Consider the following 26,851-nt stretch of genomic DNA (forward strand, 5'->3'; position numbering starts at 1 on the left):
TCTAATTTTCTGTTTTTTCCTCTGGTAAGTGATAGATCAGAACCTGATGGAGGAGAAATCGGCAGACTTCTATGAAACACAATATGAGAGCTTTGCTGAGAAATTCCGGCAGGTACTTCAGTCCTTACCCGTGCATGAAGACGACACAAAGCCTCATCCTCAGAAGACCCAAATTGTGGGTGAGGAGCAGAGGATTGTAAAAAGATCACTTAAGCTCCTGCAGGTAAAGAATAATGTCAACCAGCACTGGAGTCAGACCTTCCAGATCAACCACCTGGACTATCGGGCACATAATTCAGATGCTATGGAAATGGATTGCAAAATTGCTGGCAGTCTACTTATCAACTCCGATGAGGTTCTGCCAGTGGTCAAGAAATTCATGGACAAACTCAACAAAGAACCCAATGGGTAAGGGTATTTGCGTCTGCACCAGCACATCACCTGGGTCATAGAACTAAAATTGGTGTCATTTCAATGGGAGTTGTTCTGCCTCCACACTGGTCACAGCCAATGACCAAAAGCATCACGTTTTCAGGTTGTCTGTTTGTACATAGCTACGTTATATAAATTGATTAATACTATATCTATTTTAAAGGGCCTGTATTGTGTAAAATAGATTTTCTGGGCTTTTTCTATCCGTAATTACCTGAAGGGGGCCCAGAGAGGTGTAAAAAATGTGTAGAGCTGCAGCGATCAGTCAGTTAATGGATCAGTTCACTGATCTAAAGTAAATGAGAAACTAATTTGCAGACCTGTCGCTGTGTCTCTCTCTGCCCCTGCAGGCAGTTCACGTTGGTGAAAGTGGTTAACGTGGTGAAGCGTGTGGACCCAGCCAATGGAATCCGCTACCTCCTGGAGCTGCTGCTGAAAGACATGAAGGGCCAGATGGTGCGTCTGTCACAATACGTCTACGCTACGAGTAACCAACCTGAGCTGGTTCTGTGTAACCCAGTGGCCTTCAGCTGGAATCCACTTGCCACCGTCCACATCATAGTTCCAGGTACTGTACATCCCCCTTTGACCAGGCTCATTTCCAGTGGTGGAGATTGCACATAGACTCCAGAGCCTTACATCGATACAATTTTGAGGCACATTACTTTATTTCATTTATACATTTTTTTGACAGCTTCAGTTGTGAGTTACTTTCAGATGATTTGAGAAAAGGTTTTGTATTTAGAAAAGTTTTAACACACTGATTTTATGCTCCTAAACGTTAATTATTGACAACATGTATGTGATTCTACTTTTAGTCTTCACCAGATGTAATTCTTAATATTTCTTCAACAAAGTTTAAGCACCAAAACTTAAAACCCCACAGTGTACAAAGATAATCTCCTGCTGTCAATAAATGAAGCAATAATATCTCAAATACAAGCGCTTCCATCGTGTGCCCATGACGTCTGCAGTAGCAATCTGGAGATGGAACCAGGGTACCAAGGTCCTGCCGATACACATGCTCAACCAAGTGCAACTCAGTATCAGCTGTCAATCATGATGTTTCACTCTGTTTTCATCAACATGAATTCGATGACACCTATCTAAAATGTCAGAAATCAATGGTGACATTTTTTTTTCAGTTGACAGGTACTTTGACATCTACATCATCTTGAGGTGTTGAGATATGCTAAACGCTGACAAACATGTACCGTCTAACAAAAAGTGAACTGACAGCTGTGATTTTTAAAGTTGTGTGTCTATCTGCACGTTTACGTCTCTCAGTGAAAAACCAGGCTCGGTGGGTGCACAAGCTGATTACTGAAATGGAGAAAGTGTTCAGAGAATCCGGAGACACCAACTTCAACCTCATTGTCACCGACTACGACAGCACTGACATGGACGTGGAGAAGGCTCTAAAGAAATCGTCACTCCACAGGTTGTGCATTAGTGTGTTTGTTTTCCTTTTAAACTAATATAAACCTATGGCCAAGTATGTTACACATGATGTATGTGCTATAACAGCGTGTGTGGAATATATCAGGTACCAGTATGTGAAGCTGACTGGAAACTTCCAGCGCTCTGCTGGTCTGCAGGCAGGAATCGACCTTATAAAAGTAGGTGATGCAACAACTCTCAGCAGTAAAATAATTACGATTAATTCACTTGAATAGAATGAAAATAAAATCTCTACCACTCTCTCATCGTCCCTCAGGATCAACACAGCATAGTGTTTCTTTGTGACCTCCACCTCCAATTCCCTACCTCCATAATCGACAGCATCAGGAAACACTCTGTGGAGGGACACATGGCTTTTGCTCCCATCGTCTTGAGACTGGACTGTGGGGCTACACCACTGGAGGCCAGAGGTAGATACACACATCTCTAGTTTCATTTTAAAGTGACCGTTACTCTATTTAGGGATGCACATAAAAAAATGCACATTAATAAAAGGAAGCCAATTTATTTGATATTAAAAGTTATCATCATTATATGTCTTTTAATACAGTTAAGCAGGAGCAGGAGTCTCTCTCTCTCTCTAGTTTTATTGTAATCCAGCTAAATCAGACAGAAAAGCCACTGATTTGGATTAACCATTTAAACTGCGTTTCAAAGAATTGTTTGGGCATTTGCTCCGCTACTCTTGTTTCTTTATGTTACCACTGAGCCGTTCAGGAGGTCTACTCTACCACTTCATATGACTCAAAAGGGAAGATGAGAAATCTGTGTAAAAATGAAACCAGGGTACCAACCATTCAAACTGTTGTAAAGTTGCAGTGTGTAGAATTTAGTGACATCAAGTGGTGAAGTTGCATATTGCAGCTGAATACCCCTCACCTCATCCTCCCCTTCCAAACAACATAGAGAACCTGTGGTAACCTTCAGTTATCAGAAAAACTCAAACGGTGTTCAGTTTGTCCAGTCTGGGCTAGAACAAGAAACAGGGCAGCCTCGATAGAGAGGACCCCACCTGATGTAAATATAAACTATTTCAATATAAAGGTCCCATTCTAGGGTAAAGAACTATTTTTTTTAAATGTAGATAAACACACTCGTGAAAAAATGACGAGGATTATTTTATATTAAATTTCTTTCAATAGATCCCTTTCACCTTAATCGTACACATTGGACCTTGAAGTAAATATGATGCATTTTAAAGATTAGGTGTGGATGTAGTAAATGTTACATTTTTAATGTAAATGTGTGGATTGCAGGTTTCTGGGAGGTGCAAGGCTTTGGCCTGCTTGGAATCTATAAGTCTGATCTGGATGCAGTGGGAGGAATGAACACCAAGGAATATACAGACCGCTGGGGAGGGGAAGACTGGGAGCTACTCGACAGGTCAGTTTACTCACTCAATGTAATTTGACAGACACTCTTTTTGTTTGTTGCTTTTATCTTTTTTAATTTTATTCCCATATCAGCCATGTTTATCTTCACTGTAACTTTATAAAGAAAAATAAATCCGACAGAAACAGTTAGCGACTGAACATAAGGTGAGGCAACTTGATGCCAAACTAATATTAATTTAGTTTAATAATTGCAGGATGTGTAAATAAGTTTGACATTTGAAACTACTATTTCACTTAATATCATATTGGTAACCACAGCCCTAAAGATGTTCGTCCTCTAACCAGATGGTCGGCGGTTCGATTCTCAGTCCTTAGCCAAATGACATGTAATGTAATGTATTATGTCCATCTAATAACATGGCCACAGATGGCTGCCTCTACAAAATAAACATATCACATCTGATGATCAGTATCAGGAGATTGTGCAGAAAACTACCTGTTCAGTTGGAGAAACCACAGAGATTGAACACTGGCAGCTTATTCTCCAAATGCAAAAGAAATACCTTTGTCTAAGTTATTTTGATTTTGTTTCTCGACATTTCTACTTTATTGTCAGAACGCAAATTGAAAGCAATCTTCCTCCCTTCATGTTTTTTCTTATGCTGGAACCTAATACCAAACCCAAATACTGTACCTCTGCTCTCTGCTCTAGGATCATTAAGTCAAAACTGGAAGTGGATAGGATCTACTTGAGGAACTTCTTCCACTTCTTTCACTCCAAACGTGGCATGTGGAACGAGTAGCTCTAGACCAAAAAATGATCTCACCATCCGTTGCAGCACATTGAAATTACCAGAGTCTCCATCAGACCAACCAGAATGCCTAAGAGACAGATATGTTTACTGCTACTGCTACTACTACTAACTGACAGGGATTTGAATGTAGATGATGAAATTAGGGCTGAATACTGTCAAGAAGAACAATAAGAAGACTCTACTACGACAAGTATATTCACCTGAAAGTAATACTGACTACTGATGCTAGAGTGCCACTGAACCTGTTCCTGTTGTTATGGTGCGGCTTAACAATCTTTTTATCTTATTGATGTTTTTTTATGTTATTTCTAGAAAAAAAAGGCCCTGACTGGTCAAAAAGTCTAACTCAGTTTATCGACTTTGTTCTTATTCACCTACAATGTGCCTTCTACTGTTTGTTATTCAGGGACTGAGGGAATTTTTTATGTTACAATTATTTTTTGAAATTTCAATTTCATCATGTATAATAAAAAAACAATTAATTATTATTATCAAAACCAGATTGTTCATTTTTACTTAATCCCTATTTTGGGAGATTTATCAACGATTACAGACTCATCTTGGTTTGACTGACTTTATTGTGTCAGACATACCAGGCGAGCATACAGATTCATGGCAATACAAAGTGGGTCTGCTTGCTGCTAGTCAGAAAACAAAAGCATCCAAAATATGTACATTCAAGTTTTCGACACAAACATGAGAAGCTGGTCACAAACTGCTGATCACACGAACAGATGAGAGTACCACCAATTCTCTGACACAGTGATTCAAAACATCATTGCACAAGCAAAGAGAGCAGTTGGTGTCTTTAGTCTTATGTTACAAAAATACTAAAATCTGATTTTAGAGAGCATGTACACAGTTTATTTTCAGGTGGCACCTACACAAGGAGACGCTTTCTTTTCCAGCATTGGACATTAGTGTCGGAGGCGAACAGATCAGTAGCGGGACTATTATTTGGGAATTTGGAATGCCAAAGCATCAGGTCTTGGTAAAGGATGTCAAATTTGACACAGAGGGAGAAAACGCAACAGTTACAGATGTAATTCAGTCCAAATGACTTTATGACTTTATTCTATGAAATGCCATTGCTCGACTCCAAAGGGCCACAGAATGTGTCTAAGGCTGCATGTCTGCTTCATTTATAACGGTCTCCCACATGTAAGTGCATATACATAATGCCATTAGCTTTTCAGCAACACAAACTGTTTTTATTTGTTAAACAGTGAGTAAAATTCATTATAATGGCTGTTTTAAAAGGAAGATTTTCACCTTACAAAAATATGTGCACATTATGCCTGTAATCATGACTTTTTTTAAACCAAGCCATGATAACAACCTTAGAAATAAGATTGTGGCTTTATTATTTGACACTTTCTAAAGAAATTTGGACTGACAACAGACACTGTCACAGAGAATATCCATCTTAAAAAATCCATACAAAATCAGATTTGGACATAAAAGTAATTAAACATCTAAACTGCATCACAGGTTTACCCTCATTGTTTGGATATTAGCTTCAAAATGTATATTCCAGACAGATTTATTTTCTATTGTTTTAAATTGAAATACTCGTTTTGCCGGACATAGCCTTCATCTGTCAGTTTAATAATGGACAGATGGGTTTCTGAAGTGCACGTCACTCGAGACAGAGTCTCACACTGTGGGAGAGGCTGACTGTGTTCTATTCATTTGGATGGTTTACAACCTTGTCCCTTTTGGCAAGTCCATTTCTCGACCCCTGTGATCTGAGGACGGACAGATTACTCCTAGCTGCCTCTCATGTCACTTGTGCGACACACAGAAAGAAGGAATGGGCCGATATACTGTAGCTGTGGGCCATATGGACGGCTGTAATACATGGGTGGAAATTGGATGCAGAGGGGTCCTTGGCTGATGTTTAACCGAAGGGTTTTTAAATACTCTCTGATCACCTGTACAAATGGTCTCTTTAAACAAATAAAACATGAGGAGAAATATCCTACACTTCTTTTTTAATACATGCTGAATATTTTTGAGTGTGTCAATACTTGCTCATTGTTACTGGTGGCCAAACCCTGGATGTTGTACAGAGATTTAAGGCAGACATAAGTGACTCATTTGGACGGTCGTGTTCACTCAGATTGCAGACGCAGGGAGGTGCAGCATTTCAGTGTCATGTCGTCCCATCAGCTCCGCTACTACTGGTCTGTCTGGTACCTACTGCTGTGGGTATGGGCTCCTGATCCGTTTCAATGACACAGATGACGGCATCGCCACTAACATTGATGAGGCACTGTGCCTAGAGAGGGAAAGTTTGGACAAGATTAAAACACGTGGACACAAACTGTCAGGTCCGATGATCAAATAAAGTGGTGAACTGGCATTAACTAAATCCATTGGAGGGTTTCTTTAAAGTATTTTAAGTGTACAGAAAGAGGTTTGTGTTTATTATGTGCATGAGTGTTGTGGAGTACCTGGTTCTTGTTTGGATTTTCCATCAACATACACTCTTTCATGCTGTAGGACACGACTGCGTTACCTCCCAGGGCTGCAACATGCGCTCGAACCATCGCAAACACCTCTGCTATGAAAGTGTGCAGGAAGCCACTAACACCACCTTCCTGCAGAGGACACACACACGTACGTTTCAAGTTTGGAGGCGAGTCTACATTTTGAAAAATACATTGGGACTTCCTGCCATTGTGTTGCTCATACCTCCCGTAACGACGTCGTCTCTCTGATAAAAAACATGTTGATGATCCCAAGATATTTAATGATGCGTGTCCCGGGGAGGAAGGAGAGTGGCGTCATCTTCACCACCGTGACCGAGCTGCCTCCGAAAGAGCGGTTGGAGCGCAGCGAGCGGGACCGTCCCTCAGGCAACGGGCTGCTGCGCTCCAAAGATGAGACTGCAGGTGCAAAGGGAGCAAGGAGAGGTCCGGAAGAGGAAACGTGAAAGGAAAACAAAAAGGGAGGAAAAGAGGAGAAAGGGACAAAAAAAAGAATGGAGATACCAGAAAAAGAATCAATAATAATGGAAAAATAAAAGCTGATATGAACTCTGAAGCACAAAAGAAATGTGAATATGCAATGTCCGTGCAAATACGCAAACCTGTTAGCATTTGCACAGCAGGAGCACCACGTGTGAGTGCACTGACATGTGAGCAGGTCAGTTGTCCAGGTGTGTTAGATCCATGAGTGACTGTACATGCAATGGTCTGAATGTGAAGTGCCAAGACAATGACTGACATGCGTTGCCATGCGCGTCATGCAGTTGTTAGCAAACAGACAAGACGTATACACAGTGTCTGCAGACAGACAGACAGACAGACCTGGGCACAGCTGTGTAAGTTGACGTGTGTGAATACAGAATTTGCAGTATAGTGACAGCACATAAGAGCATATTGGTGTCTTTGTGCATTTGTGGAAGAGGCTTGAGAAATGGAGACGGACAAAGACAGCTATGAGCTGAGCACACACGTATATGAGCCAGCAGAGTGTGAGAGGTGCGGCATCATCTTGATGCGTATTCACGTGATGTGGCGTACGTCCATCAATCCAGTAACCTTCCGAGCTGTGGTTCACTTACTGTGCACAGGACTGAACATCACACCGATTCTTGCAGGATGTTGTAGCATTCGGACAATAGATGTTTTATCAAGGTGGGGGCGATATATAGAATATACTCGATGTATCGCGGCTCGTAACATGTTAAAATGATAATATAGTGACTATCGTGTCTCAATTGTCACGTGGATGTTTTAAGCCGTCAGCATGAATTCTCTCAGAGTTTCGCTTCTCTCTTTGCATGCCCCTCTCACAGCAGACTGCTCACCCCCCCCCCCCCCCCCCCCCCCCCCCCCCCGCCCATCCAGAAAACTCTTGAGCGAACATGCATATTTCTCGTATCAGGAGATGAGGAAAGAGACTCAAGAGAGCATGGAGAGAGCGAAAGAAAGTGAAGAGCGCCAGCGAGTTAACGTTAGCGTGAGCGGCCTTCACTCCAGCGACAGTGGACGCTTGTGAGTGTTGTGAGATGCGAGGCGCGTTGACGTGAAGCAGCCGGTCAGTGACTTTGTTGAACAGTGAAAACACAGAGTTTCCCTCTGGTTCACAGCTGCTCAGGGATCAGAAGGCAAGCCCCGACATTTATATTCGACTCGAAACCAGGTCATTTACAGCATGTTTTAAGCCTAAATGTACGCAGATATCTTCCGAGAGGTGCATTCAGGGAGAGTCAGAAATGCTAATGTCCGCTAGCTCAGCCATTTCCTGTAGACCTTTATGAATTTAACATTTGCTCTGTGATTTAGAGGAGACTGCAAAATATTGAGATTCATATATTGCGTATCGCGATATAGCCTAAAAATATTGCGATATTTGTTTTAGGCTATATTACCCTAGTTTTATCATATCATATTTTTTTCCCCTTGTGCAGATTCAGAAATGCAAATGCAGAGCACAATCAAAAGAGTTTCTCCGGTAACTGTCATCAAATTGCTTAAAATTAATTATTGGTTATTATTTGGGTTGCACACAAATAAATTACAAAAGAAATCACTCTTCTTTACACTGCTGTTACAATGGCTACGGGGATTTTAAAGCCAAGCTGCTGATTGGGGATCCCTCTGAGGGGCGGGGCTTCAACTGTCACACTGCTCAAAAGCTGGTGCTTGGTTAACGATGCTCCGCCCCCGAGCGGCATGCATGGCGGGATATGTGAGTGTTTGCTAGCTTGTGTGCCAGTTTGTGTATGTGCGGGTGTGGGATTGCTTGTGAAACTGTGTATTCGTGGGTATGATCACCAGAGTGTGCTAGAGACTGTGTCCTCCTACTTGTCTTAATTGATCCTCGTCTTATGGTGTGAGCTTTCAGCCTAATCAGCTCTAGCCAGGTGCTGCATCTGTCTGCAAAGGAACCGTAATCAACGGAGGCAGCTGGAGAGAACACACACACAAACGCGCACGCCCAGTCACACGCACACGCACACACACGCCCATACATACACAGACACAACGACAACAATAACAAGACAGAAAAAAAAACAAAAAATATACAAAAAAAACAAGACACGGAAAACAAACAGAAGAACAGAAAAAAAACAAAAGTGGATGAGGTTTGGGAGTGGTGCAGGATACCTTTGTCTGAGACAAAAGGATGAAAAGTCAAAAAAAGGGCAGTGTAGTTGTTTTGGTAGCAGGGATGTGGGGTAGAGGGAGATTGTGGTCAAGAAGTGGGCTTACCTCGGGGTGAGACGTTGGTGCTCTCCGGGACACCTGTCACACACACACAAACCACTGTTTACTTTTGCACTTGACATGGATCAAGAGGAGCTTAGGGAGATTTTCACTAAATCACAATGGAAAGCAAACATGTTTAAAGGTTTTAACCATACAGAATCAACATGTTCTGTACATCTACAGTAGAGTCCTGCACGGGTCCATTAAAAGAACCCATAACCGCAAAGCTATGGGCTGTTAACACATGACCTGCAACCTGACCCGTCACACATAATCAAAGACGTATGAAGTATGTGTGACTTGTCGCAGCACCTGTCAATGTGTTTTCACGATGACAATGTGTCTAGCTTGTGGCTATTGTGGGACTTTTTACATCCAGGAAAGCGACTGAGAGATTATTAACCACTGGCTACTTAAATCTTAATGCCATCCATTTTGATTTTCAAGTTAGTTGGGTGTTGGTAGCGACAAGTTATTTGGGGTCAAAGGTGGTGTCATACGCTTTAACAATAAAACAAATCCCTACGGCTGACAAGGCTTCATATAAGCCAAATTATCATTTAAATGTCGGTTTTCTCCTGAAAATGGAAAAGATCATAGGCACTTCCCGCCTTCAGTTCATTTTTACCCGTACCCAACCCGGTGCAGGACTCATCAGGATTTATCTACTGTATATTCTGTTCTTATCTTACTGTATTCAACTGACTCTTTAGGAGTAAGGCAACTCATCTACACAACATCACACTAATCATCTGAATTCAAAAGGAAAAACGGGACACACAGGGTGGCAACATCGCAGTTCATTTACCTCCTGAACGAACCACAACCAGCTGATTTTGGCACAGTTTTGCAACTGGGGTGAGTAAAGAGACTGTACCTGAAGTGTTAGTGGAGGAGATGGGCAATGCCTGTTAGTGAAACTGGGCACGGGTAGCGGAGGATGTCAGGGAGCAAATAAAAAAGAGAACGGTTAAAGGCTACCTGAGATTTTGGATAATTGCTGAGTGCTGATGCCTGATGAGTCTGCGCACAACTCCATCGAAAACTGGAGCTGCTCTTCACCCTCGATGCATCCTGAAAGAGTACACACACAATCAGCCCGCCGTTTTTAAGCTGCATCTACATCATTAAGTTTTAATTTTATAGCAGCTTTTGAAACAAAAATAAATAGTCTGGAGTTGTGTGGATGACAGCAAATTAAAAAATCACTGACTCCTCCAAAAGCAACCTTTAACAAGACCGACCTTTGGTAATAGTCTTGTCTGCTGGCTTCTCCAACATCTGTTCCTTGTCGAACGTCATGGCAACTGCTGTCACTGCGACCTGGGAGGCAGACAGAGAGGCGTGGAAGTCAACTTTACTTAACCTCCTTTTATTGTAAGGGATTTCACAGAGGTGTTGTGGTCTGATAATTCTTACCTGTATGAGTTCTTCTTCTGGCACTGCTACAGTGAAGTTGAGATGACAGAGACAGCAGGGGATCATGGAACGCAACTTGAAGTAAAAACTCTGGGAAAAAGGGTTGACGATTGTGATTCCTCATTCGAAACACAACCACACACACAACAAAAACAGTGCCGTCACATCTTCCTCACCTTTAGCAGATTCTCACACAGGTCAGTGAAGATCTTGTTCAAGCCTTGGTTAGTGAGATTGGCATTACTCAACCTAAAGACCCTGACTGATGTAAACATCTGTAGGATAGAGACAAATCACATAAAGTAATGCATTTCCCCAATGAGGCCACAGTAATCTTTTCTAGATGATCTCAAAATTACAATAATTATGTACAGATTGTAGTTGTGCTAGAATTAAACATGTGTCTACAGGATAGAAAATGACAGTACACAACCGCAAAATGCATCAAAATGGCTTCCAAAATATAAAAAAATAATTAATTCAAATTTGGTGTAATTTGTGAAAACTTAGGTAAAGTATGACCTGCACTCCTGAAGTCCAGTTAAAAATCCCAGGCATGATCTCAGTGTTGCAGCTGTAGAAACCTGGAGACATGAAAGCGTGAAGATGAAGCAGAGAAATGGACTTTTGTTTGAGCCTTGAACCAATCAGGAGATACCGGACTGAGCATGTGGAGGGATCACTTTGACTTCTGTGGAGTGAATGGATGGCACATACCTGACGGGGGACTGGCATCAGTGAGGAGGGAGTGGATGTCCTCCACAGCATCAGTGTCATCAATCTATGCAGATGACAGAAAACAGCAAGAAATACAGTCAAGTTGTAGGATATATAGCCATAGTCTTCTTTTCTGTTCTTAAAATTACGTGTTTACCCTAGAAGTTGCAAATTAATAATAATGTGTTCTTGTAGATCCTCACCTCAAGGACAAAGGCATCCTTCTTGCCATGGGAGAGGTCCAGTTCTGACAGTTCATCTGAGCTCTCCGAGTGCGAGCGAAAAAGTCTAGATCGTTGCCTCGGCTCTGGGATCGGAGAACCCACCACTTCATCCGTCAGTTCCTGCAAGCAGAGGGAAACAGGACTTCAGCTAACAGGCTGTCAGCGTGAGGACCAGGTCACCACAGCAGCCCAGTTCTGCATCTCACATCTGTATAGACTGTGTGTATAGAAGGACTGTATTAATAACACAACACATGCTCTCTCTCACTCAATAATCCAATCAGCTGGAACCTCGCACACACGATTGATGTTAATATATGAATTCGGAAGAATAAGAAGAAGTGCAAACAAACACACACACATACAAACACCCAAACACACAATCAAAATACACAGGTGAGAGAGTGTGAATGGGCAGGATAGATAGTCATAATCAAAATACAGCACAGATACAATGAGTCTATAGTGGTTTGCTGTCCAGGTGACTATGGAGTGGATTACATATCATCCTGCTCCCAAACGTCCCCAGTTAAAAGCTGTTACACAGTTATGGTAAAGGTGGTGTAGTTCTGCGGTTAATAAGGGTGAAATATTTGTCATGCTTTGCTGCGTCTCGCAGCCAAAAAAGTTGGCGTGCTCAGTACCATGTTTATGCCGCCGAACACTTCAGGGTCCAGGGCAAATAATTTCTTTAATGACCAGAGAAAGACAAGAGGGGTAAGTTTATCACGATTCACAAAAAACAGACTATAATGTATGACTGACACTGAAACAGAGAGAATCTTATGCAAAGTAATGGAAATACTTCACAGTGGAATTGGTCTGTTTATGTTATATAATGACTATGTTTATAGTGTAAAATCATTTGATATAACAGTGTCGATGACACAGGTACAAATTAAAGTAATTGGTCACTCCAGGTCAAAATAGATCAAGTTGTTGCAGCATTATCTCAGAATTTGTTAAAAACTTGTTTTAAATCCCAAAACTAAGACCTGCTCATTTGTTTTGATAAAAGATTTAAGTCCCTTGGAAGTGTGGAGTTGAAATGAAGCATTGTTTGAATCTAGTTCGCGGTGAGAACCTGACATAATGGGGGAAGATTTTCAGACCTAATCACAAAACCTTTGTGCGTCTTACCGGAGGGTTAATTTGATAAAGCTCTTTATTCTTGGCGATAGTGTCGTTGATCCTTTTCTGGATGGTGAGGATGTGGTGCTCATTGCTCATGTCGCCAGGGGTCTTCCCTGCAATCTGAACTCCCCCCGGTGCCGGCAAAGCTGTGAGGTACACTCCTGTAGCAGACTGAACACACACATTTTAAGGCCCAAGCTGCAGAGAACACATGCATGGATGATTTAGCTCGACCTAAAATGTACTTACGGCCAGACCCAGGAGCATGTTCTCGCCGACACTGATCTGTATGTGTAGGCCAAAAAGAGCGTTCATGCTCCGCAGCTTCAGTTTGTTCATCAGCTGAGTGTGCAACTCGTATTCCATAAAAGGCAGCAGGTTGGAGATGGCCGTCGCATTCACTTCACCCTGGGCTTTCTTCTTCAAACGACACAGTCTAGAAAACATTATATATTGGCATTACATCACTATGATAAATATCTGTAGCTGCTTTCCCAAATGCACTGAAGTCCAGACTTTTTCTTGAAATGAAAAAGTTGCTCTAGAATTTTTTTTGAACTTCTCCTGCATGCCCCCTAATAAAATGTCCGGAACAAACATATGTAGAAGATCCAGATAGGACTAGCTGAGGCAGGACAAAAGGGAACTTCAGGAATCTAGCTGAGATGAATAATCATCTGTTGCTCGGATTGTTATTAAAGTAGATTTGAGATTGTTTCTTTAAAGACAAGTGTTTTTCTCAGTGTCATTTTAAGCAGGTTTGGGGGATTTCACTGCAGAGTATTTACCTGGCCTGGATGAGGCAGCCCTTCCCTGTGACAGCTGCTTCAGATGGCATGTCGATTGTGGTGAAAAGCACATCAGGAACCTTGAAGAGTAAAAAACTTTTATCAATTCTTTTTTCTTAAATCAACTCTAATTTGTTCTATGGAAAACCAAATATGTCCTCAGCATGTCTTAATTCATACAAAGAAGTAAAGTGAGACCTTTTGCCGTCTGCAGCCGTAACAGTATGTGAGCTGGGCAGGAAATGGCATGTTGAGCTCATCGTAAGGGATGTGACAGAAACCACAGCTCGGAGGAGAAGGTTCATCAAACCTGGAACAACACACACCCCTTGGTATGAGTCTCATAACTCAGTTAAGATAAACACATTGCGCAACATTATATTTACGATAAAAATAAAATACAAAACATTGCATTGAAATAGCATCCAAAGAGATTCATACAAAAACAACCTGGGTTCGGTGTTTCCGGTGTCAAGGCAGCCTTCACGCATGTATCTAGGATTCAGGATGGCTGCTGTGCCTGATGCTGACAGGATACACACCTCCTCGCTGTGTTAAGAAGAAGGGAATAGCATGAGAACAGGACAAACATTGTGTGTAAAAGAGATGCAGCAAACGGATTAATGTGCAGTAGTTCTCCATGTATGCGTTCACTACAACACACCAAATGCTAGTGCGCTCGCTGTAGCCCACGACAGCATGGCAACCAAGAGCTTTGGCATGAGATTTGATCTCCTGGCGAATCTCCTCCCACCAGGCGTCTCGAGTCTCTGGCTCATCTGCAAAACATGAACCTCTGAGTCAAACAACGTTCACACATCATGTCTAAATGAGCTGAATTATCAATCAAAACCTCACTCAACACTTAAGTCTAGTGAAAGCAATACTTAGTCCACTGCTGAGATGAGTACAAACACAAGAAAAGGGGATAGAGTCTGAATCTAAGCTCTAATCTGACTGATTTGACTTACCAGGAAATAAAACTGACGAATCAAACAGTACAGGTAATACTTTCTGATGGTTAATGGGGTAAATTGATGACAATTATGATGATGAAGGCAAAGTCATTGGTTATGTTAGTTGTGTGTGACATTCCTGAAGTGCACACTATCCCTAAACCTGTCTATCTCTTCTCTATGACTCCTTTCAGTCAGTCGCACTAACAGAAAGGATACGGGTGTGAAATACAGCCCCCTGCTACTGGGTGTGTTTTGGTCTGGTGTGGTAAAGGAAGAAATCTTCCTCTAAAGTACAGAAATAGAGAAATTACATAAAAGACCATGTTGTGCCTTGTGTGTTAAAATACTTCCTTATGTCAAAGGGGTCGAGCCTTCATCATACTGGGGCTAAACCATGGGTGTGTTTCAATAGTCTCACGAGGCTTCTCATTAACTTTTCAGAGTAAAATCATTGCCATTTAATAGCACTAATTTGATACAAATAAAGGAAGCTACATTAGAGTATTGAGCTGCACCCGATGACTCCTCGACATGCAGTGCTGAAGGAGCCCCGGAAAGAGAAACTCAGCTGCTCGATGAGACTGGGGAGAGGAATGAATGAAGGGGTAAAGAGTTGGTGATCAAACTGAAGAGATGAAGAGTAATGACTGATGGTCAGGCATCAGGCTCAAGAGGTGGGCTCCTTTTAAATCAGAAGCTGCATCTCACACAGGCACAGGCTCACAAAACGTGCACGCTCATGACCATGTGCACACTTATGGGCATAGAGGGGCCATATTCATTCACCAGAGTCCATCAAAGCTAGTCTAGTTTATAAGTTAGAGAATCGTGCCGTACTCAGGCCCATTCCCCCCCAAGCTCAAATTCTCTCCTTTCACCCCATCATACATCCCCATCCACTTTTAAATTTCCTCAACTCTCACCCATCCAATCAACCTGCCTTCCGTCCATCCGTCCATCTATCCTTCACTTTCTCTCTCTCAGTATGAATACGGCCCGGTGAGTCAGGGATGCACATGCCCAGTCAGTGGCTCTTTGTCACAGAGCAAACCTTCTAAACCTCCTCTGGTCTAGAAAGGTTTCACAACAACAGGACGCATTAGAAAACAGTGCTGGGACGACGTTAGAGAAGAGCTACAGCCCTTCTGTGCAGCAGGATGAGCTGGGTGGGGTTGGGGGCAGGTAGGCAGGTCAGGCTGGATGGGGTAGGGGCTCAGCGCATGCTCAAATCAGCCCAGCATACACTCACACAGATTAAAGAGAGGAGAATGGCAGCTCACTGATTTCAGCATTTTTCAGCAAAACATTAAATGTTAAATTTGTTTGTGGTTATTGAGGCTTGTTGTTTAAACGTCAGTGTTATGTGCATCTAAAGAGGACAGAGGTCTGACTTCACTGAGCTGCCATCTCTCCTGTGGGTGAGAGCAGTAAAAGGGGGGAAATACCTGCAGTGATACTATTCCAGTCTAGCAGTTTTTTAGAGCGCGTGTTACCCAAAGCTGGGCCAGAACACACCGTTAGTACAGAAAAGAGAGAAAAAGAAAAGAAGAGAGTCTAACAAACAAGCATGACACGACAGCAGCACACCACAGTCACTACACAAAGACAGACAGCACTGCACAGTCACTGGCCAAACACAACCTAAATTCAGGCCTACGAACACAATCTGAAAGAAGGAGACTGAAGAGGAAAAAGAGAGATGAATAAAAGCTTAAGACCTAGCAATAATTTTGACAAAAGGACTTGAGTTGAAGAGAAAAAGATCATGCAGTAGCAGTTTATCTCTTAACTTAAGAAAATGCCATGTGGCGTTTTCTTTCAAACAACTCCTGTTTACATAACTTCTTGCCAAGATGCATTGCATCGACCGTTGTCGATGAAATGTCTATCGGACATTCCTAAAGTGACATTTGCTAATAACGTTTACAATATTAAGATTTTAAATGGTAAGTGGGTTGTCGTCACTAATTGTCAAAAAAGAGAACGAGTTTGTGCCCATCACATTTAAGGGTGGGCATACTTCTGCATAATATAAATAATACAGGGACCCACTCATAAAAATACTCTTATGTAGAGATGTTTGGAACAGGGAAAACAATGTAAAACCATGTTGTTTGCCCTAATTCAAACAGAAATACTGTAAATTTAATCATTAAATATAATTAATTATCCTCACCCAGCCAACAATCATGAGCACTCCCCTTTCTCACACATCCTTAATTCACATTAGTCAAAGGGCAGAATAACTGAGGACTTGGATGGTCCAGCACCTTTAATAGGTAGAAACCTGCATGGTAATCGAATAATAATAAAAAAAAAAAGTCTACATAATACATAAACACATTAGGATTTCAACACAGATAAAAAGCTTGTAGCAGGGTGGAGGTATATATCAGACACCAAAGTACTTCACCACAGCGCCACCTGCAGCCAACAACAACACCACACAACAGATACAGCAGGCAACAGACTTGAGCCATGCACCACTATAGCACCTCATCCACGGGGGAAGCACCACAGCACTCGCGCACACGCGCACACGCACAAACACGCAGACACACGCACACACACACACACAACTTGACCAGCACTGACTACAAATTATCAAGAGGTGAAAGTTGCCCCTATTCATTAATTTATTTTGTCAATAACCCTCACTTAAACACAATTATAAAGCTATAAAGAAGCAGCCTATCTGCCTATCAACCTGAACAGGAACAGCTTTCACCTGCTTTTGGACTCGGACATCACTCAAGTCTTTCACCATCATTTCGCAACACAAATCAAACAGATCAGGAGTTGGACCCACACGAGAAAACACTTAATGATAATAGGCAGCATTAACGAACAACCACTAGCAACGACACTGGACACTCGCACAACACTGTAGATTGAGGAAGGAACTAATTTTGTTTAACAGGACAAGAGACAAGCTACTTTGTTGGCCTGTGTGCGGTGAACTCACCGGGGTTGTGTATTCGGTCGAGTAGTTTGACAGAGCGAGCGCTGACCACTCCGCCGACATGGACCAGAAAACCGGGCGGGAAAGATGTCAAAGTGAAGAATGGGAACTCCTGCTGATAGAAAACAAGCTTGGTTACTTAGAGCAGAGGAAATCACACTCTGCACTTCTTCTGTATATTTTTACTAATATTATCTAATAACTACTCCCAAAGTAACTAAGTCTCAAATGCTACCTACTGGATTGTAACTGATGTTTAGTCTCAGGAAATTTCTAAACATGCAGCAAGGATAGAGTGTGATGGTGCTTCCCCATGCAGGGTTTACCCCCAAGGAATCCCAATCTGTTCTACTCCAGCCTACATTTGTTGTGCATTTCAAATAGATCTTGAAGTGATTGAGGAGGCCTAGTTATTGAGTGATTTATTCAATCCTTTCAAATCTATATAAATGCGTTTTTAGGTTTGGATTTTCAGATGAAGGGCACCCACAGACACAGCAGGTCCAGGCTGAGCAGCAGGATTTGTACATGCTTCTCAGTCAACTTACAGGACAGGTCTGGACAGACTGGTCCTCTTCCTTCACTTAAGTATTGAGATGCTAATCCATGCAAATTGAGCAAGAATCACTTGAACTGCCGGTTGGCATCATGGTCTTCATTCTATTTTGACCACATCTACCTGAGGGATGTTGTGATTATCAATCATGCAGGTCTGATGAATGGCTGAGGTCAGAAATCAGGTGGGACTACTATTACATTCTTTCTTGTCCATTACTCTAGGAAGGAATCTAGAGCTTCTAATTTGACTGACAGCTCCTTCAACTCGGAGCAAAGAGGCAAGAATGAAGTGATGAGATGAGTGGGCTCATTCCCGTTGTTGACACAGGAAAAACTAAAAATCTGACTCTGGAAAAGAAGTTGGTTACAGAGGGTCCGAAATGAGTATCTAGAGGACACACACACGCACAGCCACGTACGCCTTTCAAAACTGAAAGGAACACAACTCCTAGCCTCCCAGCCCTTAACCCCACATGTCTGTTAATCCTTTGGAGTGTAGCGGGGGCATAGCAAACACATGGACACGTAAAGGATGCTGCGTTGCTACGCCCCAGCCTGCCCCTCTGAGATCTACAAACAGCAGAGGAGGGACGGGTTAGGAGTTGTGCAGGACCGGTTGGTTGCCATCGGCTGGTCAGGATGTTAAGAGGAAAGGTGGAGAGAAAAAAAATTCACACTGATGGGACATACCCGGGCGTTTAACAATAACCCAGAGGAGGATGTTCCCTGAGTAGCACAAGTGAACAAGAGGACAAAGAAAGGGAAAATTACTTGCTCTTACTCAGACCCACTCTCCATTTAACATGTAACCACCTCACCAGTGTAAACTAGAAATCTTTCACCAAGAAAGCACCACGTGCCTTGTGTGGCATCTGGGACTGATATGCATCACAAACTGCAGGTCAAAGTATCACCTGTGTCGGATTGTGGTTATTCTGGCTAATTAATGAGGCAACAGACAACTTTCATGCCTGTAGTGGGTCAGAGTTTCCCTCAGAGCTGGCTCCTGAGGAAGTTGTCAACACCACTTTGGAGATAAATGCGGGAAAAAGAAAATGATGTATACTGTAGGTATATTGATGTTTTCAGGAAGTTATACTGATCGCGCGAACTGCCAAAACAACGATGCAACGTTGCACGGCATTGCATTGTTATAACGTAGTTTGAGTACTCTGAAGATTGGATACCAAGATAATTATATTCCTCCCGTCCCAATGGCACAGAGTATAACATGGTAAATGCATGGCTTAGGAGGGACCAAGAAGTGTGGATACTGTAAAGAAAGGTTTAAGGCCAAAAGTTGTCCAGATCTGCTTTAGCTAACAAAATGCCTGTGAAGTTCAGTAACACTGTAAAAATGTTACTTTCTTTTTACTTTCCAATTCAGTCTCAAATGTCTACACATGGTGTGAGTAAGTAAATACGCCTGTGAGCATGTGTGAATGAGTCATCTTACCCTCTGTTCAAGAGCTGTCTGCGTCTGTTGTCTAAGAAGGGTCTTCAGAGGCCCCGCCTCCTTCCCGGCACTGCCCATACCTGATCACAGAGGAGAGTCCGGCTGTAGTTTCATATCTTTAAACACAAATGTCAAAAGGACTAATATGCCAAGTCAAACAGTCAGTTGGTATTACATTATAGTATTAATGCCTTAGTGACAAATCTAATGAAAGCAATTGCTGGAGCAGTGCACAACACCTTATGCTGAGATAGATAAATAAACCTGCATCAATAATAAACCTCATCCTTAGACTAGCCTACTCTACTTTTACTGGACCTAGTTTCAGGTTCTCGTGAAAAACGCATCACACCATAATGGGACATATAGGAGAATCAAAAGTATTAACAATGGGCTGAGGGCAGTTATAACATGCATATTGAGTTAATGTTCCTGATATCAACATTCAAGTCGATTCCCTGCCTTTAAAAGATGCCAAAGCAGCACTGTTATAACGTTGCTTGTTGACACACAGCAGTCCAACTATACCAGAGGTTGCCAGCAGCAGGTCCTCCGTGAAGGACACGCTCTTTCTCAGCAAAGTAGTGCCTGATTGGATGGAGGACATAAGGGGCGAGGTGTTGGCTCTTGGGGCAGAGCCAAGACTGCAGCCCACTGAGACAGAACCAGGAAGGGACAGACTTGCTGTGGAGAGGGTTGGGGAGCTGGGGCAGAGGAAGAACCCAGGTTTGCATCTCACAGTCTGGATCTCCACTGTCCAGCAGTTAAATACAAACATATGGAAGTTGCACAGAGGAAAAACAGAATGGAGCAGAATTGAGAATGGAGAGGCAGAGCAATGGGGAGATGGAGCAGAAACACAAATTGCAAACGAGGTTATGAAGGATGTGATGAAGAAAAAGGGGAAACCAGCATTGAGAAAAAAAAGGGTGGGATGCCCCAATTTGATCGGCTGAATCGGTTTTAACATCAATTCTGACCTTATTTAGTGGATCGGGTATTTAACATGTGACATTACATACACTTTTTATGCCAGTGTCATTTAAAAGACATTCTTCCCACATTACTTTACTTTCTGTAACAACTTAGCTTTTAGTGTCACAGCATCCCTGACCTCACCTCACCTTATGTAAACAAAGATTTTTGGGAGGGCGATATACTGATCTTACAACGCGTAAAAGAGACGACTGGTGCTGACTCAGGACTTGATATCAGCTGATATTCTGAGTTGCGGTTTTAGAGAATAAAAGTTGGATTGGTTCCTCCTATGAACTGTATATTAAAGACAGACGAAATTAAAAGTCCCAAAAGAGAAGCCAAATAATCTTAATCATCCCCTTGTGGCAGCAGTTTAGTTCATAAACACTACCTGCATGTTAGTGGATGAGACATCTATTAAATTAAAAATTCAAGTTTCATGTTAAATAAATGCTTCTCAAATATGTTATCTGACGTTTTCACATTGAAGTTTGTCGAATTGTCATTTTTCCAATTAGTTTAATTTGAATCAGTTATTTGATGCTATTACAACAGGTAAAATGTCATGAATGACACCTGCGATTGACTAGGCTTAGTGTGTATCTGTGTATGGCTCCACACCATGATCACTTCTGTGCAGACTGTGGCTCTAAATGACGCCAATACAAAGCGAATGATGGCGGCACCTGTATCTGGGATATATAAGCTTAATTTTTGTAAAACAGCAGGAAATGCAAACGCGTTGTCCATCGTTATACACAGTCTATGTATCATCCCCAATGCTGAGGATACAGGTGGGTTTGTTAATTCAACTTATACTGAGCTGTTAAAGAAATGAAGGACAGAATAGAGAAGAGTGACGGAAGTAGATAGGAGGCTGAAAAAAGTGGATGATAGAGAAGGGGAAATAAGAGAAAGAAAAATGGAGGAGTGGGATCAAAGAGGAGGAAAGTGGGCTGCTGGTCCCCTCCTGAGGGGTTGGTAGAGAGGCTCTGGTGAGAAGTTTCCTCAGACTTTGTGGCATTTCTGCTTAACAGTGTTAAAATGGGCTCAGGTTGTCCTCAGGGCAGTGTTTGACTAAGTTTACATTTGATCAATGATTTACCATAATGGCTTCTAATGAAGAAGTGACCGTAGATCAACAACAGCCCCTCATGAGACACAGTGCTTCAATTTAATGCCACAACAACAAGGGAACAGAACTAATACAGAGACCTGGTGTGTCTTCACATTATTACACGTAAGATAAAAAAAATATACTGTGATGAGAGAATACACACCAGGCTGCTGAAGACAAGAGGGAGGATGGAACATAGCAAAATAAATATGAACAAATGCAATATACAGTATTCAAATATTAAAGTCAATCATGAAAAAACATATGGAAAATAAACTCAAAAGAACTTCAAAATCTACCACCATAGTAGCACCAGAATGAGTTGTAGGGGAGTTGAGGTATGACAATGGAAAGGTTGGGGACAGGGCCAACTGTTCTTACCCGTCTTGGGCGTCAAACTGAGGTCTGTGTCTGATGATGAGGACTGGCGGCTGCATGGCTTGGATGGAGAGAAGGGGGGAGGAGAGGAGGAGGAGGTGGGGAGGGCTCTGAAAGGGGTAGGCGGGCCGGAGAACGAGGGCAGATCCTCAGCAAATACCGGCCTGCCAGGAGAACATGACACACACGCCCACACACACTCATCAGTCACCACGCCAGCCTCATGGCATTTGTGTGTGTGTGTGCATATATGGGAGCGGGTCAGTGTTTACATTTTGAACCTGCAAACTGTTTTGTCTGGGTTAGGCGAGAGTGAAGTGCTACAGATGGCTGGACAACAAATAAAGCATGCGTGGGAAAGCAAAAAAATATATCAGACACAAAGAAGACAAGACATTCAACTAAAACAAAACAAAAGCAAGGTGGCAAATACAAGGTCAGATTCAACAAAGGATGATGAGCTGAAGCACGTGTCCCAGTGGAGTGAAGCAAAGGTCAGGTGACTGTTGGGAGACCATAGGCCCTTCCTCAGGGGTAAGCCACACCGTAAACATTTTTTTGTGTGCCAACAGCCAATCGAAATGAAGAATTGTGCAACTTGGAACATGACACTCCACCCTCATGTCGTTAGAAGGGATAGGTGGAGGGATTTTGGGACTAGTATCAACTTCCGGCTAATTTCTAATAAAGCTTTAAGGGTGTGCCCTTCTTCCTTTGCCTCGATGCTTATATCTTTAACATATATCGCAATTAGGAGGCTGTCAAACTTTACAGACTCCAGCAAAAATAAATTCACTTTTCTCCTTAGGAAACATCTATTTCTCTTTAAACTTCCTCTCTGCCTTCTATATCTATTACCTCCCCTGGCTCTGCGTACCAGTAAAGATGAGTGTTGGAACAGAGACAGAGAAGTTCTGGGACAGTCTCTGGGAGCTGCAGGCAGAATGCACTGGGCTGTTGTGGGTGGAGCGGCATCCGTGGGCAAGGGGAGACCTGGGCCAATCAGCACGTAGAGAGAGAGAAAGGAGCACGGAGGAGCAATTTTGAATACAAGCAGCGAGAAAGGATCCCGGTCCGAATGGTAGCCAGAGAGAGGAAGAAAAGAGATGCACAACAACAACCAACACCACACCATCGCAACAGAGTGACGAAAGAGACACAAAAGGAAAATAACAGAAAAGAGGGTTTTTAACCCTCTTTGCCGCTGTTATTCCATTTAAAGCCATGTGAAAGCAGAAGGCAATGCATGCACAGCTCTCCGCTACGGATCTCAGTCTCACACAAACATAAACAGCACGAATGCAAACACAGCAAAGAGCAACAGGCACATACATGTAAATCAACAGAAAACGAACAGCAGCAATATTGACGGTGGAATGGTTAACATAAGTGTCACAATTTGCTGCTTCTCTCCGTTTTATGTTATTGTGTAATGTTTTAGTTTGGCCTATAAGTCAGACAAAAGAAGTAATCTGAAGACCTAATCTTGATCTCTGTGATTAAAGACTGAAGTGTAATTATTTACTAACCTTTATTAAACCAGATTCGATCCCACCAAGCTTAATTTGTAAATAACCTGTCAATTTCCAGTCATTCACAACCATCATCTTAAATTGTTTTCTCATTTAAACCTCAGAGGTTACGTAAGGGTGCCATTAAAGCCATAACCAAAAGGTGTTTATATGCCGGATTCACACCATCTCAAACAGATATAAATGCAAATAAGAGGCACACATGCAGCTTACAGTATCAGGAGGAAATCACAAACTCAGCTTTCAGGGTTAGGACAACAGAAGTCAGTGAAGGGACACACTATTAGGGGCGGAGCAGAAAGACGTGCACTCGTTACTCACTAAAAGCAGTCGAACATGCAGAGGTAGAGCAGAAAAGCCATGCAAGAGCAGCCTACAAGAGGGGACAAGGGAGGGGTTGAGGATGGGTGTGTGTGTACTGTACATGTGTGCGTCTCAGGTTATGTCATGTGCTGTTCATTTCATGGGACAACAAACTACAATTAAGGGAATAAAAGATACTGAGACACACACAGACTAGCATACAGTTTATTTCCTCCACACAGTCTCCCTCTCATGCACACTGCAATCCTCTTTCTCCATTTTCACAAACTAGATTTGCAATGGAGTATAAAACAAAGCAGTGTTCATGCATGTGCTACTGGTTCATACTCACTCCTTTCCGTCCTTAGAAGGGGAATTGCAGGCATTGGAAGCAGGGGCTGTGCTTGGGTGCACGTGTGTGTTGGTGTTCGGGGCACTTCCAAAGCTGACTTTGTCCAGTGTGCAGCCAGTGCCTATGGCCCGGACCACCAGGCCGGACTCTCCCTCCAGATCGAAACACTGCAAATAGCCCACTACTGCATTCCCGCCCATCTCCAGTACCTTGAGCCCTATCTTCCTCTGCAGCTCGCCTAAATGGTAATAACACACATGAGGGTGAGTGGGATAGAAGTGCATGATAAATTCCTCTCTTGCACATTGACATGAAAAGAGGATCATAGTGAACGTTCTTACCAGACATAAGAGAGATGAGCCTCTGACGAGCCTCATTGGAGGCGCGAGGAGTTCTAATGCGGTCGATCCACTGGTATTCTGGATCTTCATTCACTACAAGTTCCTCCACAAAGCCGTGCACCATTGCCACTCTGTAGCATCGTGGAATAGCTGTGGCTGTCATGTAGAAATTAAAATAAACATCACTTAGGGACAGAATTTCAAGCCAAGCCTTCTATTCCGACATTATTCTATTCGAAGAACATATACAGAAACACCAGCTCTATAACTCTATAACAAACAGCTGTGAACCAAAAGTCAATTCAGACGTACTGCAGAAGAACTTAACCCCGCAGGAGGACTGTCTGAAGCGGTTCAGATCATTGAAGAGCTCCACTTTGACGAGGACGTTGATCTCCCCTCGAATTCCTGTTTGCAAATAATGAACAGAAATACATATAGTGGGAAATAAACAAACATTGGGATTATCACGGTCCTATAGGTCAATTGTCGTACCATGGATGGTGTCATAGATGGGAAACCAGCCAGAGATGACAGAGGCGGCCTCATTGCACAGGAGCGGGTCAATGTCAATGTAAACTTTCCCTATGGCATCATTAGCACTGTATGTGTCATGGTCCAACACTGTGATCTGCAATGGCTCATCCTGCAAGTCCTCATCATCGACCTAGTCAGCAAGAGAAAGAAAGGGAAAGAAGACAAAGGGCTTAGAGTGTAGCAGATGTTAGAAGTGCTCATAATTTACGCTGACCACTTATGATCAGATATCTCAGGACAGATGTTAATACGAGGTCCAAACAGGGTCTGTGTGATGCGTTAAAACATAACAACCTTTACCTCAAATTTGAACCATTCCGAGTTCCACTGTGGGTTGAGGGATTTTGGACATACATCTGTTTTGAACGTTGTGTTTCCAAACTTAACCTGGGAAATAAAAAGGGCACAGGAGAAATCCTTTAAATGCACAATGTTCTGTTTAGAGTCATGGTGATGTACCTGACATAGTTATAACAAAAGTTAAAGGTGCAGTGTGTAGAATTTTGTGACATCTGAAGTTGTCAGATACACCTCACCACACCCTCCCCTTCCAAGAATTTCAAATAAGCTGTGGTAGCCTTTAGTTGACATAAAAACTCAAACGGTTTTTAGATTGTCCAGTTTGGGCTACTGTCAAAAAACATGGCAGCCTCCGTAGAGAAGACCTGCTGCCAATGTAAATATAAAATATGTAAATATAAAGGCTGTATCCTAGGTTAAAGAAAACACCGGTGAAAACATTACTAGGTTTATTATATATTCAATTCCTGCCAATAGATCCCTTTTACCTACATCTTACACACTGAACCATTAAGTATATGCTGTCACAGATCTCTATGTCAACAAGCCTAGTTGACCAAGCTCCTCCACTCACCTCTACAAAAGCATCAGTAAGATCACTGGCTCGGTCCATCACAGGCAAGTGACGCCCTGCCACGATCCTGGCTTTCAGTTTCCCAGGCATGATTACAATAATAGTCGATCTCTGGAAAAACAATAACCTGCTGTCAGTAACAACAGTGGAGACTCATTCCAGGGGCATGTGTTGTTGACAGTGCGGAGAGCAGCTCCCTCACCCCTCCGGCTAATAAAGCTAGCTTCACTCAGCTAACGATCCTAGCTTAACTTTAAAACAGCGACTCTGCTCGCACGTACGTGTAGGACACGTTCACACACCCCGGCAGCGAGCGGCAGTTAGCTGAGATTAAGCTAGCAGAGCAGGGCTAGCAAGAAAAGCCACTTAGCGTCCACTGCATTGCAGGAGGCACAATCTCTTTAGCGCTACCTGATCATCGGCCATGTTTTGACAATCCCACAGCAAAGCCACCACCCACCGGACAAAAACATCATCTTTGCCCTTCGCAGCAGCAACAGCGTCCCGTCTTACCGGCGCTAGGGTATCAACAGACGGCTGTCAAAGCGTCGGTGGGACACTATCGATGACAGCCCACCGCTCATCTGACCTCCGCGTCTCTGCCATCACGCGACACGTTTAGTCCCCGCTGCACCACCCGGGGAAGTGTGTTTCCAGTTAGAAATGTCCACCAGCTGACACTACAGGTAATATATACTGTTACTGCAGTACAGCGGGGGGAAAGACACACCGACCAAGTCCGTACACGCTTCCCTGGCTTGAGCGTGGACCAGCGGCTAGCTTGATTAGCGTCTGGTGAATGGATGTTCCAAGGTTTGGCGTAAGCTGCGTTCATGACACATCGTAAACTGGGCCTTTACAGCAAATTCTTCAAAAACTAAAAAAATAATTTTAAAGAAACATTCTAACTGAAAAGACTTAGAAAATATATAAATAGTAATTCAAAGCAATTATAGTA

The 26,851-nt window shown here is 42.7% G+C and overlaps 2 protein-coding genes and 1 long non-coding RNA gene across 11 annotated transcripts in view; 2 read left to right on the forward strand and 1 right to left on the reverse strand.

Annotated features, from left to right (window-relative positions):
* The window catches only part of LOC133954823 (beta-1,4-N-acetylgalactosaminyltransferase 3-like), a 20,431-nt gene extending 15,901 nt beyond the window's left edge, over positions 1–4,530 (forward strand). The window contains exons 14-20 of one of the 3 annotated variants that reach the window (XM_062389319.1): positions 36–408; positions 783–1,000; positions 1,720–1,873; positions 1,979–2,051; positions 2,150–2,303; positions 3,150–3,276; positions 3,940–4,530. In XM_062389319.1, coding sequence (XP_062245303.1) covers positions 36–408; positions 783–1,000; positions 1,720–1,873; positions 1,979–2,051; positions 2,150–2,303; positions 3,150–3,276; positions 3,940–4,030 — 1,190 coding nt within the window. In that variant the 3' untranslated portion in view covers positions 4,031–4,530. Of the gene's footprint in view, positions 1–29; positions 409–782; positions 1,001–1,719; positions 1,874–1,959; positions 2,052–2,149; positions 2,304–3,149; positions 3,277–3,939 lie in introns of those variants that run through there. The other 2 variants (XM_062389318.1, XR_009920831.1) reach the window with 2 other exon arrangements.
* c2cd5 (C2 calcium dependent domain containing 5) lies at positions 4,460–26,549 on the reverse strand. 7 transcript variants are annotated; one of them, XM_062389311.1, is made up of 32 exons: positions 26,407–26,549; positions 25,894–26,004; positions 25,320–25,406; positions 24,978–25,149; positions 24,795–24,890; positions 24,483–24,638; positions 24,142–24,379; positions 21,958–22,118; positions 20,010–20,234; positions 19,482–19,561; positions 18,716–18,751; positions 17,471–17,579; positions 14,211–14,325; positions 13,997–14,095; positions 13,745–13,856; positions 13,547–13,626; positions 13,008–13,194; positions 12,765–12,929; positions 12,269–12,313; positions 11,604–11,744; positions 11,401–11,464; positions 11,206–11,267; positions 10,860–10,958; positions 10,684–10,773; positions 10,509–10,587; positions 10,246–10,338; positions 10,073–10,141; positions 9,268–9,300; positions 8,860–8,961; positions 6,740–6,933; positions 6,499–6,645; positions 4,460–6,323 (listed from the first exon to the last, which is right to left on the reverse strand). In XM_062389311.1, the coding sequence occupies exons 2-32, from the start codon at positions 25,981–25,983 to the stop codon at positions 6,198–6,200; spliced, it is 3,552 nt and encodes a 1,183-aa protein (XP_062245295.1). In that variant the 5' UTR covers positions 25,984–26,004; positions 26,407–26,549; the 3' UTR covers positions 4,460–6,197. The 7 variants fall into 7 exon arrangements, with proteins under 7 accessions (XP_062245295.1, XP_062245300.1, XP_062245297.1 ...); XM_062389316.1 differs by lacking the exon at positions 10,073–10,141 and having other exon boundaries at positions 8,860–8,931; XM_062389313.1 differs by lacking the exon at positions 10,073–10,141 and having other exon boundaries at positions 8,830–8,931.
* Positions 26,446–26,851, forward strand: part of LOC133954825 (uncharacterized) — a 2,702-nt gene continuing 2,296 nt past the window's right edge. The window contains exon 1 of the long non-coding RNA XR_009920832.1: positions 26,446–26,579. This is a non-coding gene — a long non-coding RNA (uncharacterized LOC133954825). The remainder of the gene's footprint in view (positions 26,580–26,851) is intronic.

The sequence above is a fragment of the Platichthys flesus genome, chromosome 6 (assembly GCF_949316205.1).
Source record: "Platichthys flesus chromosome 6, fPlaFle2.1, whole genome shotgun sequence".
Taxonomy (NCBI): Eukaryota; Metazoa; Chordata; class Actinopteri; order Pleuronectiformes; family Pleuronectidae; genus Platichthys; species Platichthys flesus.